This window comes from Homarus americanus, unplaced genomic scaffold (assembly GCF_018991925.1).
Source record: "Homarus americanus isolate GMGI-L3 unplaced genomic scaffold, GMGI_Hamer_2.0 scaffold57980, whole genome shotgun sequence".
Lineage (NCBI taxonomy): Eukaryota > Metazoa > Arthropoda > Malacostraca > Decapoda > Nephropidae > Homarus > Homarus americanus.
Window position 1 is genome coordinate 17,872,992 of NW_024716703.1, and position 20,274 is coordinate 17,893,265.

At 44.5% G+C, this 20,274-nt stretch overlaps 2 protein-coding genes across 2 annotated transcripts; one reads left to right on the top strand and one right to left on the bottom strand.

The window, feature by feature from the left end:
• Positions 1-10,216: 10,216 nt before the first annotated feature.
• LOC121858395 (extensin-like) lies at positions 10,217-10,690 on the top strand. Its single transcript, XM_042354840.1, has one exon. It carries the CDS (start codon positions 10,217-10,219, stop codon positions 10,688-10,690), a length of 474 nt encoding a protein of 157 aa, XP_042210774.1.
• A 7,127-nt stretch (positions 10,691-17,817) lies between these two features.
• On the bottom strand, positions 17,818-18,273 carry LOC121858396 (cell wall protein TIR4-like). The gene has a single exon (XM_042354841.1). The coding sequence runs from the start codon at positions 18,271-18,273 to the stop codon at positions 17,818-17,820; it is 456 nt and encodes a 151-aa protein (XP_042210775.1).
• Between the last annotated feature and the right edge of the window lie 2,001 nt (positions 18,274-20,274).

Genomic DNA, 20,274 nt, shown 5'->3' on the forward strand with positions numbered 1-20,274 from the left:
TTTCATTCTAGGAGTTTGTTCCCTCACGACTTCTTGATTATGTCTGTTAAGAAAGAGTTAAATGTCTGTTAAAAAAGAGTTAAATGTTTGTTAAAGAAAGATTTTAATGTCTGTTAAGAGTTCAATGTCTTAAAAAAGAGTTAAATGTCTGTTAAGAATGAGTTAAATGTCTGTTAAGACTGGGTTAAATGTCTGTTAAGAAGGAGTTAAATGTCTGTTAAGAAAGAGTTTAAATGTCTGTTAAGAAGGAATTAAATGTCTGTTAAGAGAGAGTTAAATGAAAGAATTAAATGTCTGTTAAGAAGGAGTTAAACTAGACAACCCAACCCTGACCTAATCTGATCTCACTTAACTCCCCAGGTAGCATTTAGGTATTAATCATCAGGTGAAATATTCTGGGGAGGAAGGGGGCGCTAATATTCACTTCACTCGATAATTTAATACCTATTCCATTATGACTCTCACCTACAGACCACACCAGACACAGCTCAGGTAAACGTAACAAAGAGTAACATAGAAACCAAATCTATACATTGTTTCTTTATGAATCTCAGTTTCTTATCAGAACCTTGCCTTAAGTTAGATAGGTCATGTGATGTCCTGAGAAATTAATTCGGTTTTACCTTAAGTTGGATTATTTGTTTTAGGGAAGTTAATGAATTTACTGACTTAAATTATCTAAAATAAGGGTGTATTTATATTAAGATTTCTATTTATATAAATGTCTTCAATAAAACGTTCTTCAATTTGTTGGTTGAAGACAATCAAGATGTCACTCAGTGTTCTCTCTGTCTCCTCACATCGCATATTCATTTATTAGAAAGAAAATTTAACTTTGATAATTTTTCAATATTACTTTTACAATTAACCGAAAAGTTTATTTGTATATTATTCCTGAATGTCAACAAACTGACAACACAATTTGGTTGCAGACCCGACCCTGACAGATCCGTCCCAGGTTCAGTCCCGTGGAAAGCGCCAAGTGTTAGTTTCGGACATAATGAGAAATAGTGAAAGTTACAACGAGGATTTAACACAAAGAAGGACCTCTGATCACTACACTCGGAGGATGTAAACAGGTTAACAGCGATGAATTTTATGTTTGTGTCTCTTATATTTAATGTTTTTATATGTTGGAGCTATGTGAATATATTTTTCTTCGTATTTAATGGCATTCACATACATCAGGTACTGGACATGTTTGTAAATTATCCAAAAATATGTACATTTACCCTTTGAATATTATTATTTCGTACCCTGCAAAACATTCCACACAAATTCGCAAAATTTGTACCCCCTTCCCCCAATTAGTATGGTGAAGAGTCAAGCGAGGGCTTACTGTATAAAGGATCAGTGTGCGAGAGTACGGGCCATTAGCCGCCACTATAAAATGGATGACATCAAAGCTAATGGATATTTGTTCATAACTAGAAACATTATTTTCACATAAATTTCTATCCGATCTGGTTGATGATCGTGTCACAGATGGACTTTACGGAGCAGTTCAAAACGCTTTTTTAATTCCTACACAAAACACAGCAACGTCAGGATATTTATATCCATACGAGAATTTTCAGGCGAGCGAAAGGTTTTTGGGAATTGGCAGTCATGGTTCATGGAATAGGGCGAGGGAGAGCTGGGTCATGGGTCATAGGTCAGTTCATTGGAAAGGGGTGAGAGAGAAACTGGATCAGGGGTCTTGGGTTTGAGATAATGGCTCGGGTCAAGGGTCAAGGATTAGGGGTCAGAGGCCAAGGGGTCATGGGTCAAGGACCATGAGTCAAGGCCAGGGGTTGGGTGCCTCAGGGAAAATGTAAACTATTAACTTTGGGTCAACAACTTTGAAAAATACTTTTGACACTAAATACTGAGGCCAAACTTTGACTGCCCTTAGAGTGTATAGTGAGCGGGTGTGATGCTTGGATAGTGGGCGGGTGTGATGCCTGGATAGTGGGCGGGTGTGATGCCTGGATAGTGGGCGGGTGTGATGCCTGGATAGTGGGCGGGTGTGATGCCTGGATAGTGGGCGGGTGTGATGCCTGGATAGTGGGTGGGTGTGATGCCTGGATAGTGGGTGGGTGTGATGCCTGGATAGTGGGTAGGTGTGGTGCCTGGATGGTGGGTGGGTGGGTGGTCATTCATTGATAACTGGCGACCGTTCTATGGCAACATCTACCTCTACAGTCGTGACGGGGTACACTTGTCTCGCGCAGGGGTAAGGACGTTGTCTGCATCCCTGGAGCGTGAAATTGTCACTCCAAAGTTGGGGAGGGGGGTTTCGCCAGTAGAGGTAGGTCAGGTAATTGGGAGTAAAAAACAAGCAGGTCCTGGGAGTAAAATTGGTCACTCAGGACAAGGGGTAAAACAGGACCAGGGAAGGGTAGGTTTAAATGTAAACTATACATTTAAAATAGACTTGCTGAGATCGGTTGTATGTACCGAGAATGTAGACGTCATAGCAATCACCGAAACTTGGATGAATCTGGCGAGCAAGAACTTTTTATCAGTGTATCACATAGAAGGGTACAACCTTTTTCACAAGGATAGGGATGCATTAAAATTTTGTATTAATGATACAATAACGGGTGAAATAGAAACCGAGTCTGTATGGGTAGAAATTCCGGAAGGAATTTCTACCCATACAGCAAAGCCTTCGACAGTCCCCCACGAAAGACTAATTAGAAAGGTAGAAACGCATGGCATCAAAGGTAATATCCTTAAATGAATTAGGGCGTGGTTACTGGACAGGAAACAGCGAGTGAGCATAAACGGCACTAAATCGCATTGGAGCAACGTCTCTAGTGGAGTTCCCCAAGGCTCAGTAGTTGGACCATTATTATTTATTATATACATAAACGACATAGATATCGGCATAGACAGCAACATAAGTAAATTTGCCGATGACACTAAAATAGGACGTGTAATTAAATCTGACGAGGACTCTGCAAAACTACAGGAAGATCTAAACAAATTTTTCGAATGGTCGGAAAAATGGCAGATGAAATTCAATGTTGACAAATGTAAAGTACTCAGTATAGGAGATGTAAACAGGCAAACCAGTTACCAGATGAACAACGATGCCATTGTGGAATCCGACTGCGAGAGAGATTTAGGAGTAATGATAAGTAGGAATCTTAAGCCAAGTAACCAATGTGTTTTTGCTCGTAACAAGGCTAATAAAGTACTTGGGTTCATACAAAGGAGAGTTAGTTACAAGGCTAGCGAGGTCATCTTAAAATTATATCTAACGCTTGTGAGACCTCACCTGGATTACGCAGTTCAGTTCTGGTCACCGTATTACAGAATGGATATAGAATCCTTGGAAAGAATCCAGAGGAGAATGACAAGACTAATCCTGGGCATTAGGAACCTTGAATACAGACACAGGTTAAAGCATCATAATTTGCACTCCCTCGAGAGACGTAGAGTGAGGGGCGACATGATAGAGGTGTGTAAATGGAAGTCAAGGTTAAACAAAGGGGACATTACAAAGGTACTCAAACTATCCAACTAAGAGCGAACTCGTCACAATGGTTTTAAATTAGACAAATTTAGATTTCGGCGTGAAATAGGTAAACACTGGTTTGGAAACAGATTAGTGGATGAATGGAACAAGTTACCAAATATCATCATTAATTCGAATATGCTGGATAGCTTCAAACATAGGTTGGATGCTTATATGAGCAATGGGGGTTGGGTATAAATGGGACTGCCCAGTATGGGTCAATAGGCCAGCTGCAGTTTCCTCCATTCTTATGTTCTTATGTGGAAGAGAAAAACTAATTGTGGGAGTGATTTACAGGGCCCCAATTCTTGGGAAAGAAGCAACTCAGCCCATATGGCAGGAAATAAGTAGGGAAGCAAGATACAACAACCTGTGCATTATCGGGGATTTCAACTTCAAAAATATTGACTGGGACAACATTGTAGGTGACTATGAATCTGAAAACTTCCTAGACACAGTACAGAACAATTTTTTAAAACAACTAATTGCAGAACCTACTAGAAGTGACAATATATTAGACCTTGTATTAGCAAATAAAGAAAATATTATCAGAGATATCACAATAGGGGAAGAACTAGGGAACAGTGATCACAGAGAAATCAGGTTTACCCTAAATTGGGAAACGAAAAATAATGATAATATGGTCAGAGTCCCGACTTTCGATCGGCGGATTATGAGGGGTTGAGAAGGTACCTAGGTGAGGTCACCTGAAAACGGTCAGGTCAGTCTTCAGTAGGAATGGGTGAGGTCACCGGCGACACAACAATTGATCATGATTATAATAAATTCGCTAGTACATTACGTAAAGCACAGGAACAACATATACCATTCAGAAAAATTAGGTCAAATATGAATGAGCCGAGGTGGATGACCAAAAACTTAAACATGACAAAGGAATAAAGAGAGGAATGTATAAGAAATTAAAGGGAGGGGAGCAGCATCTCAGATAGGTATAATGAATTATCTAGGAATATTTAGTAAAATGTAAGGAAGGCAAAGAGGGACTACGAAATCAGGATAGCAAGAGAATCCAAGGCGAATCCCAAGGGATTTTTCCAGGTATATAGGACAAAGGTCAAGGACAAAGTGGTGCCTTTAAAGTCAGAGAGAAGGGAAGTGATCGATGATAGTGAGGAAATAAGCAAAGCATTAAACAGCTACTTTTTATCAGTTTTCACAGAAGAAATTCACGAGGAAATGCCAAAGGTGAAACTGATATTTAGGGGAAATGAAGAAAAACTAAAGGATATCACTATCAGAGAAGAGGGATGTCTTAAAAAGATAAATAAATTAAAGAAGACAAAATCCCCAGGGCCGGATGAAATTTTCCCTGGAGTTCTGAAAGAGTGTAAGGAACAGACTAGCGTACCTCTCGTAAATTTATTTACAAAATCATTAGATACGGGAGTTGTGCCAGACTTGTGGAAACAGGCAAATGTAGTACCCATATTCATAAAGGGAGACAGAGCATCAGCATCAAATTACCTGCCGATTAGTTTGACGTCAATAGTGGGGAAATTTCTTGAATTATAGCAAATAGCATCCAAGCGCATTTAGAGAAAAACAAATTAATCTACGACTCTCAACATGGATTCACAAAGGGAAAATCTTGTCTAACAAATCTGCTGACGTTTTTTAAGAAAGTCTATGAGGTAGTAGATAATGACGGAAATTACGATGTTATTTACTTAGACTTTAGCAAAGCATTTGACAGAGTACCACAACAGAGGCTTCTGAGAAAAACTAAGGCTCATGGTATCGAGAGGAAAGTTTTAAATTGGACAAAATCATGGCTCACCGATAGAACACAGATGGTCAGCGTACATGGTGTTAAATCGGAGTGGGGCTGTGTAACTAGTGGGGATCCCCAGGGGTCAGTACTGGACCCACTCTTGTTCATAATCTTCATAAACGATCTAGATACTGGGATCAGCAGTGACATAAGCAAGTTTGCGGATGACACCAAAATAGGGAGGCAGATTAGTTCAGGGCAGGATGCAAATGCATTAGAGGAGGATTTTAATGAACTGCAGGAGTGGTCATAAAAATGGTAAATGAAATTCAACACCAGCAAGTGCAGCGTACTTAATATTAGAAGAACAAATACTGTCAATGTATACAGCCTTAACAACATCAACCTAGAGAAGTCGACTTGTGAAAGAGACTTAGGGGTACTTGTAATGATACGAGTGGTGGTTAGGGTTGATTCTGAGGGCTGTTAATCGGGGCTGGTAGTGAGGGCTGGTGGTGAGGTCTGGCTGTGAAGGGTGTTAATGAGGGCCAAGTGGGGAGCAGTAGCCTATACCAGTTACTGTTGTTGTTAAGTCAGCTGCAATAATATGTTGTACCCAGATCACAAGAGGCTTACTGTACACTGTTGTCTCATCCTCCCGTGACTGGTGGTGATGAAGGCAGGTACTAGCAATTGGTTGATGCTAGCATTTTAGCATTTTATAGACTTTTATGACTTGATCATTTACCTGTGTCCTATACTTTGGGTGAGTTCAAGCTTTAGCTGAATTTCATTGAGCCTTATGTTGTATTTTGTATAATGTAACCAGAATCTTGTTTACACAATGTACAGGATACACAACACTTGGATGTTTTGATAAGTCGATCATTACCCCCAGTGGTACCGTATGACGTCACAACGCCAATTCTAAATGCATAGACTATGCTGGTGATGTCATGGTTGATGTCAGAGGTTACAATGAGCTTTGTGTGAAGGTCAGCTGCCATGAGAATTACTAGACACACACTGTACTGGCATCTATGTCTAACTGGACGTGGGATATGTTTGCTTCATTCACATGGGAGTCTACACTGAGTAGCTAACAGACACACTTCCTCACTTGGCTGGAAACAACGTCAGTATATTATTGTCAGCTTTGAATAACAACCCACCATGAAGCTGTAAGATGATGCAACTCTCACTGTAGGCTACTGAAACGTTAAGGGAGTTTTGAAGAAGAGAGAGCTAGAATTAAGGACTATTCTTGCCACTGACTCCCGAGGTCACCCTGGGTCCACCACTTGACTCACGAGGTCACGCTGGGTCCACCTCTGACTAACTGTATTGCTGCTTCACCACCCAGGTCACCACACCTGTCCTGCTCCCTCACCACCCAGGTCACCACACCTGTCCTGTTCCCTCACCACCCAGGTCACCACACCTGCCCTGCTCCCTCACCACCCAGGTCACCACACCGGTCCTGCTCCCTCACCACCCAGGTCACCACACCTGTCCTGCTCCCTCGCCACCCAGGTCACCACACCTGTCCTACTTCCTCACCACCCAGGTTACCACACCTGTCCTGCTACCTCACCACCCAGGTCACCACATTTCTCCTATCTACCCTGATCTACCACCAATCTCCTCGCGTCTGACTATTGGTTCCATACTGCCAACATCTTGGCAGATCCTCCTCCTTCAGTTGTCTTCCTTGATCTTCTCGTAAAGATTTTTCTGCTGTACTGTTCTTTTTTATAGTTTACTTTACCTCCTCTATCTCTCTCAGTACCCCTCACATCTTCCTCCTCATCCTTCTTATTCCCCTTCCAAGCCTTTTTGCCTTCTTTTATCACATGGCTTCATATCTGTACCTACATATTCTCCCTTAACAGTTGTCCTCTCTCTCTCTCTCTCTCTCTCCTCCAATTTTGCCGGATTTCTCTTCACTTCCTCTCTATATCTCTCCCTCTCATCTCGACTACACACCCTTAACCTAATCACCCCTCATCCTTATCCTAGGTTTCTCTATCCGTCTTTCCAATTATCCCCTCAAACACCAGTGGCTTATGCTGAGTTGTGCTGTGCTCTCCCACAATACTCTGGTAATCCTTCACCCTCCACTGCTGTTTATTCATAACAATCATCTGATCAGTCTCGATCCTGCAGCTGTTACTACTGTATGTTTGGGGGAAGGAGTTTGCCACACTTTTTTCCTTCCTTGACACCAACTCTAAACTATCAAACTCTGCCAAAATCAGTTTTTGTGTCCCACCTACGAATGTCCACTTACTCTTCCTCTCCAATCTGTCTCGTCCACTTATGGGCTTTCTGGTCTCAAGCTGCTATGAAGGTCTCTAGCGTTGAAAAACTTTGGCTTCTTACACTTGAGATGACTTTTTTTTTTGGCCAGGTTTGGAATGGACGAGTTACTGTACAATAAAATTATTTTGTCAAACTTTTTGGCATTGAACCCCGAGTCGGCAAGAACGTGTGTAGTTTGTTTCCGCACTGTTGTCTTCCAACCTCATTTGCAGGAAGTGGTTCTGGATCACTGCTGTATACACTCGACTCCAAACACTCGCTCGGAAACTTCCACGTACGTGTAAAATGTGATAGTGTAGTGCATTACTTACTGGTAGTCTCTGGTCTTCTGCCTTCACACATACGGTATAATGAAGCGAGATATGCCTATTAAGTCAAGTCTCCTCATGCTGTATCATCTACACTCGAATGCGTTTTCTTTCTGTCCTTTCTGAGTATGTCACCACCACAGAATGCCACCACCACCACAGTCAAAAGACTCGCTGTGTTCAGTAAGACGATTTTCTCAGCAGAGGGCTTTATGTGTTTATTGGAGGAGGATGATGTGGTACCACGACCAGCCGGGAAATTCTTGTGATGAATTCAGGAGTCATGCAGTCACACAGACTGATGTGATATGAGTTTGTGTCTTCAGTATTCACATATACTTGAGTAACGACCTTGCCGCTGAAATATAAAAAAATAAAAAATAAATACGTGTCAAGTAAAACGTTTTAGCACCATGAACCGTAACGAAAGAACTAAAACGATTGAAATTACACAAAGTGTTGGTTTAGTTATCTATTCATTATTAAATGATGACACTAAATAAAAATCAGCAGTTCATTTCAAATTCATCTATAATAATAGAATTGCGTATTGCCTCTATTTATGTCCTGATGTATCGAGTGATTGACACCACGTTTGTTATTGAAAATATGTCGTTTTGTATCGCATATTTTTTAACATATGAAGTAAACACATCCGGCCCTTCGAGTATGTGTAACCGTCAACAACACAAAGACAATAACCTCGTACATTTAATTATCAGAGAATTAAATTATATTTTTCTCCCTATTTATGAGTGACAACCGTTTCATCACCCTATGAGTGGGTCACCATATTACTGTATAAGGGCGTCAGGAACAGTCTCAGGTATTTTGATATTAATATTGAAACAGTTTATTTAGCCAGAAAAAACCCAGATACAGAGTCGATAATAATGACAATATTAACATGGCTGAGCCAGTTGAGAGCCTGATATATACTGTACATTTATCTCAAGGAAATATTATATAACATTTAGTATCATCTGGAATAGTACACATAACATGGTGGTAGTAAGAGTATATCAGAATGTCACCACGGTTATCACTTCGTTATTTATTTATTTTATTGTACATTTTATTTACTTTTTTTACATTTACTGTATATCATAAGTATATACATATTTTACAATGGTGTTGATATGCATAAATATGACAAGGGGGGGAAGCAGTACAACATGGGTTGACACAAGAGAACAGAGCTGTCAGTATCATGTCTAGTCAGCAAATATAATTATTGCAATGGTAATTGCTATCTATTTATATGGCAATCTATGATATAATGGTTTTGGTGGTACAATATAAGCAGGAATATAAAATAGGTATTACAAGAATATTAATACTTAGACAATATATATTGTTTAAGAGATGATTTAAAGGAAGGGAGCGTAGTCTTTGCTCGGATGGGTGGGGGTAAGTTGTTCCACCCCTTCACACCATGATATTTTATGGAGGTCTGGGACAGAGAGGAGCGCATGGGAGTGGGGGGGGCCTTAGTAGATCTGGGTTTCTTAAGTTGTATCTCTTATTATTCCGGAACTGGAAATAATTATTGTCAATCAAGTGATTGGCAGATTTGTAAATAATAGGACACAGCATTAGGTGTTAATATCATCGAATTTTAACATTGTTGGTCTTAAAGTGCTGGAGATCCTACCATCATTATCTCCCTGTGATCTTGTAAACACATCTGGCTCTCTCGTATGTTTTTTCCTCTCGTGTTTATAAAATTAATAATACCTCATTCAACTCGAGCTGCTTTTTAAACCTGTACCAGTGAAAATCCTCTGTACATGTCTTCTGGAAGACGAATAGCCCGTGTAAGTGTTCGTGGTGGTATTTACCATCTTGTTTTGGCTGTAGAAGAGACTATCGCAGCATTAAAACAGCTTACATCAGTGAGCAGTAACGACGGTGTATATTGTTGAACATGACCAGATGACGCCACGTATATATTATTGGACAACTGTATAGAGAGCGTGAAGTATTCATGAGCTGATATCTGGAAGTATTGACACACATCCATCGTCTGTCACTAGTGGATCATTACTCGTCAGTGACTAATTTAATGTTGACCAGCTGTAGTGAATCTTGTCATCATTAGGATTGATTATAGAATGTTCTGTTGCTTGGTTAGGTTAGGTTAGGTTAGGTTAGGTTAGGTTAGGTTAGGTTAGGTTAGGTTAGATCAGTGTCGTATTTCTTGATGCTATTCTTTTATTTTAAATTTGTGTTTTGATGTTGTCATTAAATTATTTGTTTTCTGTAGGCGCTATTTCCAGGATACGGCCCCCATGTGTTACACCTCCAGGATACAGCCCCCATGTGTTATGTCTCCATGGTACAGCCCCCATGTGTTACACCTCCAGGATACAGCCCCCATGTGTTACACCTCTAGGATACAGCCCCCATGTGCTACACCTCCAGGATACAGCCCCCATGTGTTACACCTCCAGGATAGAGCCCCCATGTGTTACACCTCCAGGATACAGCCCCAAATGTTACACCTCCAGGATACAGCCCCATGTGTTACACCTCAGATACAGCCCTTGTGTTACACCTCCAGGATACAGCCCTATGTGTTGCACCTCCAGGATACACCCTATGTGTTACACCTCCAGGGACAGCCCCATGTGTTACACCTCCAGGATACAGCCCCTATGTGTTACACCTCCCAGGTACAGCCCCCATGGCCACACTCCAGGATACAGCCCCTATGTATTACACCTCAGGGAACAGCCCCCGTGCTACACCTCCACAGCCCCCATGTCTTACACCTCCAGGATACAGGCCCCATGTCTACACCAGGATACAAGGCGAACATGATAGTATGCAACAGTATACAAGAGGGCGTGCAGTAGTATATACAAGAGGGCGTGCAGTAGTATACAAGAGGGCGTGCAGCAGTATACAAGAGGGCGTGCAGCAGTATACAAGAGGGCGTGCAGTAGTATACAAGAGGGCGTGCAGCAGTATACAAGAGGGCGTGCAGCAGTATACAGGAGGTCGGTGTGAAGGTTTCTTGCGTGTATATTGCACCAGCCATCATACAGGCAGCCCGCCCCGCCAACAACATACTAATGCCTATGTTTCTCTCAGTTTTGCCGGAGAGAGAGACAGACAGATAGACAAAGGGACAGAGACAGTGAGAGAGAGAGAGAAAGTGTCATTGTCCATTTATCGACAAGATTTGCTGGGAGACAATTCAGTTCTCAGGAATATTGCTGAAAGATATTTATTTCTTACCTGACTTCCTAACTGATTTACTGAGGGAATATTTTTCTCTCGGTCTTCTTTACCAACTAAATACAGTACATCTGCTCTTCGTCGCCCTAGTTGGTGGCTATTATTTTTCCTCTCCATCGTCTAGCTCTTTGTTGTTCACCAGTCAACAGTCACTAGGGTATGGAGGGATATGTCAGGTCTTCGTGGTGAGGTCAACAGTGTGTCCCCGGAGGTGAGGGTCACCATGTTCGGGGGACCCGCTGCTGCCACGTACTGTGTGTATTAGTGTCCATAATTAGGTTACCTGCCGTCCACCTTCACCTGCCTCACACACTAACGTCAGGTGTATGTTAGTATCTTACACCTGAGGCCCTAGTGTAGTGCTGCTTCCACTCATTGTGTTGTAGGTACACCAGGGTGTTGTACCAAGGTATTGTGGGTATGCCAGGGAGTTGTAGGGTACACCAAGATGTTGTGCCAAGGTGTGGTGGGTACACCAAGGAGTTGTAGGGTACACCAGGGTGTTGTAAGGTACACCAGGGTGTTTTAGGGTATACTCGAGGGTTGTAGGTACACCAGGGTGTTGTAAGGTACACCAGGGTGTTGTAGGGTACACCAGGGGGTTGTAGGTACACCAGGTGTTGTAGGGTACACAAAGGTGTTATACCAGGGTATGGTGCAGAGTGTGTGTGTGTGTGTGTGTGTCGCACACACACACTGGGTGGTGTAATGCGTCTAGTGTGGCAGCATTATGATAGTGTTAAGGTGCAGGCACTGTTTGCTTCTTCTCGCTTTCAGCTGCCGCCGCTGGCTAGCCCTCGTGGTGAACAGGAAAGCAACCCTGCATAATTCTTCCCCTGCCAGTACACAGCCTCTTCACCATCAAGACTCCTGCTGCGCCTCCTCGTGGCAACACACGGTAACTGGGTGTCTCGCAGCCCCAGGCTAGACCAGCAGGGTATCTCGGAGTAGCAGTGGGTCCCAGAGGGACGGTGCATAGGCTTACTGGTAGGTGGACACGTCCTGGCGCCTACCAACCACTGTACAGCTGACTTGCATATTAACCTTGGTAGGTATAAAGCTGCGGGAGTAAACCCTGAACGAAAAATCGGTGGTGGAGCCCTGCATTAGGCAGAGATGCTTATAGAGCTCCGGTAAGACCCCAACGGTGGAATAGGCATAGAAAGTGACCAGCATGGGAACCCAACAACTACACCAGCGGATGAAGGCAATGCAAGATGGACAGGCTACTAATGCGAAACCCAACAAACTGGGCTATCGGCAGTCCATTGCAACTCTCCTTCTCCCCAATCGTTGCAACTATTTCCATCACTAGGTCAGGAAAAGAGAGAACCAGGATGTGTGGTTCCAGCCTGCGCTCCTGCCCCACCATATAAATCAACTCACGTGCAGCCATCATCCAGCTCATCATTCTTCGCATCATCATCAAAATCCCTATAAGCCGAAAAGTCCTATGACGACGGACGAGTGGCGACGGGGACAGTCAGAGATGACTGTCGGGAGTCTCTTGTCACAATTCTGCGCATGGGCGGCACAGATAAGATGGTCGCGTATGCACTGGGATCTAGCCAGCGGTGCAATCTGGCCCTGTCTGTGCGATTGAGCAACCCTCTCCAGGAGCCACTCTGCTCACCCCACATGGGGAGGGGGCTAGAAAAGGTGCCCTAAACGCAGCCTGCCTAAAGAAGCAACCTGACTCGGCAACCGCACTCAGCAAAGTCATCCTTATGCAGTCGAAAACGCAATTATAATCACAGATCAAAACAAAAACAAACTATACAACCTATTATGGTCGCTGCATGAAATGTCAGGACCCTTATCAATACTGACACAAATTGGCATCCTGAATGAAAAACCTCTTTTGTGGCAAAAGAGGTCCAGGTATAACATTGACATAGCAGCCATTAGTGAGTCCTGGCTCCCAGACGAGGGTCGACTCACAGAACGTGGGTCTGGCTATACCTTCTTCTGGAAGGGTAAGGCAGCTGTGGAGAGAAACCGCATTTACGGAATTGGCTTTGCCATTCGCCAATACATCCTATATAGGCTAACTGAAATGCCTGTTGGGATCAACAAGCGCCTCATGACGCTCCGAGTCCCACTGAATCACTCACGTCGTGCCTCCTTCATCAGTACATATGCCCCAACACTGGATGCAGAAGATGATATCAAGGAGGTCTTTTACGCCAACCTTAACAGAATGCTATTCTATTTCCCAGAGGAAATAAGGTTGTGCTCGTAGGTAACTTCAATGCCCAGGATGGCAGAGATGCTGACATATGACAGGGAACCATATGGAGAAACGGAGTAGGCAAGTGTAATCACAACAGCTTATCCTCCTCAGCACGTGTGCTGAACACAACCTCACTATCACCACCACCTTGTGTAACTAGGCCGACAAGTTCAGGGGTTCTTGTCAACACCCACTATCCAAACAATGGCATCTTATTGACTACATCATTGTCAGAGAAAGAGATCGCCGAGATATCCTCATCACCCGACCATGCATGGCTCAGACCGCTGTGACACAGATCAACGGCTCGTCAGCCCCAAACTGTCCCTTCATTTCGCCCCAAAACGGCAAAGGAAACAAGCCTCCAGAAGAGGCTTTAACACCAAGCAACTGGAGTATCCAGGAGTAGAACATGATTTCAGAGAGCATCTCAATGATGGGCTGATAAACAAACCAACATCAAACAACCAAAACCCAGGGCCGAATGGGGTTCCATTAAAGCTGTCATCACAAAAACTTGCAACAAAACCCTCTGTCAGGTCAAAAGAAAACACCCGGTTTAGTTTGATGAAAAAGACCCGAAAATCGAAGTACTCATCAATAGTAAACATGGTGCTCTTACTGATTGGTAGAATAACCTTAAGTCTGGGACCAAAGTTGAGACATTCCACAAGAAGAAAGAGGCGGCCCAGCACATACAGAGCAAAGTAATAAACGAATGGTGGAAAAATCTAGCGCGTGAAATGCAAAAAAAAAAAAATCCGGATCAACACAAGATGCATATATTTTTCATTTCCGTTAAAACAATATATGGTCCAACTACTCATGGCGTGGCCCCCTCCACTCATCCGAAAGCAACTCCCTAATTAAGGACGAAAAAGGGCATCCGACAGCGTTGGAAAGAGCACTACCATTCGCTGCTTAACCGAATCACCAGTGTGGACGTCCTGAGTACCCAGCAGGTCCCTCAGCACCGAAAGCTGAACCACCTCGGCTGTCCTTCATCCTTGGATTGAGGTACCTACTGCTATGAGGCAGAAGAAAAATAACAGTCACAGGGTCTGATGGAATCCCAGCCGAGGTGTATAAAGCAGGAGGACTTCTGCTTACCAGCTGTCTCCACACACTCCTGAAGAATATATGGGAAAAGGAGGAAATCCCCCAAGATCTTAACGAGATTGTCAATATTTATAAGAACAGGCGAGATCGGTCAGACTCTTGGGAACTACCGCGGGATCTCGCTGCTGCCCGTAGCTGGCAAAATTATCGCCCGAGTCCTCCTAAACAGACTTCTTCCTGAGGCGGAAAACTTCCTCACAGAATCTAAATGTTACTTTAGACCATCATGTGACACCCAGAAATAGGAAAAATACAGAGAAAGGCATCGTGACTTGTGCATGGCCCTCATTGACTTTACTAAGGCCTTCGGTTCAATCAACAGGGAACCCCTCTGGCGGTCCCTCAGTCGTTTTGGCTGCCCACCAAAATTTATTGCCATTGTGAAGCAACTCCACGATGGCATGAACGGCAGTATCCTGCACAATGGCACCCAGTCTGAGTTCATCCCCATCCAACCGGGAGTAAAACAAGGATGTGTACTGGCACCAACTCTCTTCTCCATCTTCTTGGTTGCCTTCCTTACTTGTGCCAGTGCCAATTTAGCCGGCGGGTGGACATCCAGTACACGGATGAAGGGACTTTTCAACATAAGACGACTCCGGGCAGGAACAAAGGTGCCGGCCGTTTCCATCACTGAACTTCAGTATGCAGACGACCTAACCCTCGTCGTTCACACTGAACACCTCTGCATATGCGTATGAACACTTCGGCCTTGAGGTGAATGCACAAAAGACTCAGATTCTCTTTTAGCCTTGCCCTGGTTCAACCACACCTCCAACATCCATCCATCTTAACGGTACTACCCTCTCTAATGTTATCCATTTCCAGTACCTTGGCTCACACCTGTCCACCAACGCGGACATCGATGAAGAAATTCAACATCAGATCAGATGTGCATTTCAAGCTTTTGGCAGAATCCGTACCCGTGTCTTCAGCTGTAGGGAGCTGAAATTATCTACAAAGTTGCACGTGTATCGAGCAGTGGACCTCCCCACTCTGCTGTATGGCAGTGAGACATGGGACACATACAGGAGGCACCTCAAGGCAGTTGAAAACTTTCGCCAATGTAGTCTACGTTCCATCCTTTAAGTTCGCTGGGAAGACAAGAGAACAAATGCCAGTATTCTCGATAACATCAACTGTAGGAGCATCGAGACTATCATTATCCATGAACAACTACATTGGACTGGCCATGTTACCCTAACGAATGGTAAACGTAACACTGCCTGACAACTGAAAAGGTAAATGAAGGATCTTAAGACAAATCTGAAAAAGAACCAAATCTGAAAAAGAACCAAATCGACCCCCTCACCTGGGAGACAATTACTCTACTTCGTAATGCTTGGAGGAGCACCACACCAGAAGGTGTCAATGTTTTCGAGTTAGTCCGACTGCATACCGAGGCAGACAAGCACCAGCTCCAGAAAGACGCTGCCGCCACCTCTGTGGCGGCCTGACGAGTCACCTCAGAGCTCAACCAACAAAGGTAATATCTTTAATAACTCATATTATTGTATCGTAGCTGGATGATCGTCATATTCGTTTCCGAGTGACAGCAAAGTAGTAAGTAGGTAGGTACACCAGGGTGTTGTTTGTACACCAAGGCGTACCAGGGTGTTGTAGGGTTCACCAGGGTGTTGTAGGGTTCACTAGGTTGTTGAATGTAGACCAAGTTGCTGTAGGGTACACCAGGGTTTTGTAGGGTTCACCAGGGTATTGTAGGGTTCACTAAGGTGTTGTAAAATACACCAGGGTGTTGTAGGGTACGTGAAGATTTTGTAGGATACACTCACGAACAGGCTTTAGTACTGTCTCTCGTTACTGTGTGTTAAATGAGAGGATAAAAAAATATTAAGAATGCCATGAGAGAGAGAGAGAGAGAGAGAGAGATTTTTTAGTAAAATAACTGCCGTGATAAATCCTTAGGAAACAGTTTGGGAATACATCTGGAGGTGAGGGTAGGAATGGTTCAGTATTTCGTGGGATTTGCATTGTGTCATAATGAGTTTACATCTGCAGCAACATTAACACAACCCAGCTTTATTGTTCCCAACTCCAGTGCTAGAAAAATAATTATATATAACTACGACTACTACTACTACTACTACTACTACTACTACTAAAGTAATTATACTAATATCACTAATAGTAGCAATAATAACAACAATAATAACAATACTAACAATATTAATAGTACGAGTAGTAGAATAAATAGTGTATGTTCTCCTGAATATTGTAACTTATATATAGTGTCTAGGTTATTATGATAGTAGAGAGTGTCTTCCAGGGGTCTCGGGGCAGGAGAGTGACAAGGAGCAGTCAAATTTAACCTCTAGTGTAACTTAAATTTCAACGAGAGGGAGGCTGGGAGGGGAGATGAGAGGGAGGCTGGGAAGGGAGATGAGGGGTGCTGGGAGGGGAGATGAGAGGTGTTGGGAGGGGAGATGAAGGGTGCTGGGAAGGGAGATGAGAGGTGCTGGGAGGGGAGATGAAGGGTGCTGGGAAGGGAGATGAGAGGTGTTGGGAGGGGAGATGAAGGGTGCTGGGAGGGGAGATGAGAGGTGTTGGGAGGGGAGATGAGAGGGAGGCTGGGAGGGGAGATGAGGGGTGCTGGGAAGGGAGATGAAGGGTGCTGGGAAGGGAGATAAAGGGTGCTGGGAAGGGGGATGAGAGGTGCTGGGATGGGAGATGAGGAGTGAAGGAGAGGATAAATGTGAGAGGGATGTTCTACCCTTCTCCCTCCCCCCTCCCTTTGGTCCCTCTTCTTCCCATTTTTTCATAACCTCACTGCCTCACACACTCATCCCTCACGCACTCTCACTCTCTCATACTCCCTAACATACTCTCACCCATCACACACACTCACCACTCGCACCCGTCACTCCCTCACACACATTCTTACCACTCACTCCCTAACATACTCATAATCCCTCATAAATGAATATATCTTAACACAATACCTCACACTATATCCACTAACACATCCACCATCACTCACACCTGACTTACTCGTTGACTGTGTAATTATAAACACCTTTGTGTACATGAGGTAAAAAAAAAGGTTAGGAGCGTCAACAGGTGTTTCGGAGATGAAGTGTTTACTGGCGAACAATACAACCTGTGTAGATTTTACGAGTCTTGTTATAAAAGTAGTTAGTGACAGGCGGAACGACTTGAACAGACAGACAGACAAACAGAGAGACAGAGAGAGAGAGACGTGGTTCACTTCAATAAGAACACACGGTGGAGGTCACGGCTAAAGTGGAGGTCACAGGCCACAGTGGAGGTCACAGCCACAGTGGAGGTCACAGCCACAGTGGAGGTCAAGCACAGGAGGTCACAACCATAGTGGAGGTCACAAACCACAGTAGAGGTCACAAACCATAGTGGAGGTCACAACCACGGTGGAGGTCACAGCCAAAGTGGAGGTCACAGCCATAGTAGAGGTCACAGACACAATGGAGGTCACAGATACAGTAGAGGTCACAACCACAGTGGAGGTCATAGCCACAGTGGAGGTCACAGCCACGGTGGAGGTCACAGCCACAGTTGAGATAACAGCCACAGTGGAGGTCACTGTCATAGTGGAGGTCACAGCCCCGGTGAAAGTCACAGCTATGGTGGAGGTCACTGCCTCAGTGGAGGTTACAGCCACGGTGGAGGTCACAGCCACAGTGGAGGTCACATACACGGTGGAGGTCACAGTCATGGTGGTGGTAACAGCCACAGTGGAGGTCACAGCCACAGTGGAGGTCACAGCACAGTGGACAGTCATGGTGGTGGTCACAGCCACAGTGGAGGTCACTGCCATAGTGGAGGTCACAGCCCCAGTGAAAGTCACAGCTATGGTGGAGGTCACTGCCACAGTGGAGGTCACAGCCACAATGGAGGTCAAACCACAGTGGAGGTCACAGTCATGGTGGTAACAGCCACAGTGGAGGTCACAGCCACAATGGAGGTCAAACCACAGTGGAGGTCACAGTCATGGTGGTGGTAACAGCCACAGTGGGAGGTCACAGCCACAGTGGAGGTCACAGCCACAGTGGAGGTCACAGTCATGGTGGTGGTCACAGCCACAGTGGAGGTCACTGCCATAGTGGAGGTCACAGCCACGGTGGAAGTCACAGCTATTGTGTGGGTCACTGCCACAGTGGAGGTCACAGCCACAATGGAGGTCAAACCACAGTGGAGGTCACAGTCATGGTGGTGGTAACAGCCACAGTGGAGGTCACAGCCACAATGGAGGTCAAACCACAGTGGAGGTCACAGTCATGGTGGTGGTAACAGCCACGGTGGAGGTCACAACCATAGTGGAGGTCACAACCACGGTGGAGGTCACTGCCACAGTGGAGGTTACAGCCACGGTGGAGGTCACAGCCACAGTGGAGGTCCCCGCCATGGTAGAGGCAGGATATATGCCTCGCTCCCTCACATTGTTCACAAGATATTAATGGTCTCTCTGTTCAGGTCTCAACCAATTTTTTCAGGTCATGCTAATGGAGGGTCGGTGTAGACCTGGCCAGAGCGACGATGACTTTAATGAAGTAACTTTGTCCGTCAGCCGCCACCTGCCACCTGAGTGACAGACAGACAGACAGACTTTATTTTGTGATTGTACCAACTTTGCTCCCATTGTCGTTCCAAGTGGGGTCTGAGCAGTGCATTAAAACCTAACCTAACCAGACCTAACCTAACCTAACCTAACCTAACCTAACCAGACCTAACCTAACCTAACCTGACCAAACCTGATGAAATACTTTTTAAGTAATATACTTTCTCTTCATACTACTTCTCCTCCTCCCTACCCTCATCCCCTCCCCAAAATTCCCTAATCCTCTCTCTCTCCCTTCTTCCCACCCTCACCTATCCCCACACTCTTCTCCCCTTCTACCCCACTCTTCCCCTCGCCATCTCCCTCACCCTCATCCCCACCCTTACCCTCCCCAAGATCCCTTCATCCTCCCCATCCCATCCCCTAACCCTCCCTCCCTCACCACCACCACCACACCTTACCGTCTCCGTCACCACCCCCAGTATCCTTCCCCTCATTCACCCCGTCATCCTCTCCTTTACCCTCCTCCCCACTCACTTTAAAACCCAGGAAACACCATTCTCTCCCTTACCCTCTTCTTCCCACCCTCTCTCTCCCCAAAACCCCCTCGTCCTCCCTCTCTTCCTCCCCCATACCCTCATCCTCCCCCTCAACACACACCACGAACTATTTTTTTTATATTTGCCCCCTCGGTGGCTAGTTTATTGGGCACCCCCTTGTCACCCTGTGCAAGGTGAAACGCAAAAGCGTTTACAGCGCCTATCTGGGAAGCATGCGTAGTATATGCTTTTTTTTTATATACGGGAATTAGCCCACCGGGCACAGATCGAACGACCCACAACGGGTCCTAAGGGACCTTCATGACTCATACATTAAGGGCGTAAAAGCCTGAAGGAGCTCTTGGTGTCATTTCTCAGAGCAACTTATTTCCCCGTCAACACGAGAGTGAAATTCGACCCCTCAACTCTTTTACGTGTTCATAAATATGTCTCTCGTCCCCAGAGGTCCTTCATTATATCTCTTCATCCATTTATGTTTTCTGAATAAGAAACTTTGTTCATAAATACGTAATATATAGTTTCATCTTTATTCTATTTCCCTTCAGTAACTTTTAAATATTGTTTCATAATTTCAGTTCGTAGTTATTGTAAAGTGTGAATGGGAATTGTTATGTAATATTATTCTTACTTCAGTTATAGTGGTCAATATTCAGCCTGGTCATAATGGTCTACAAAGACTGGTCATAATGGTCCATAAAGA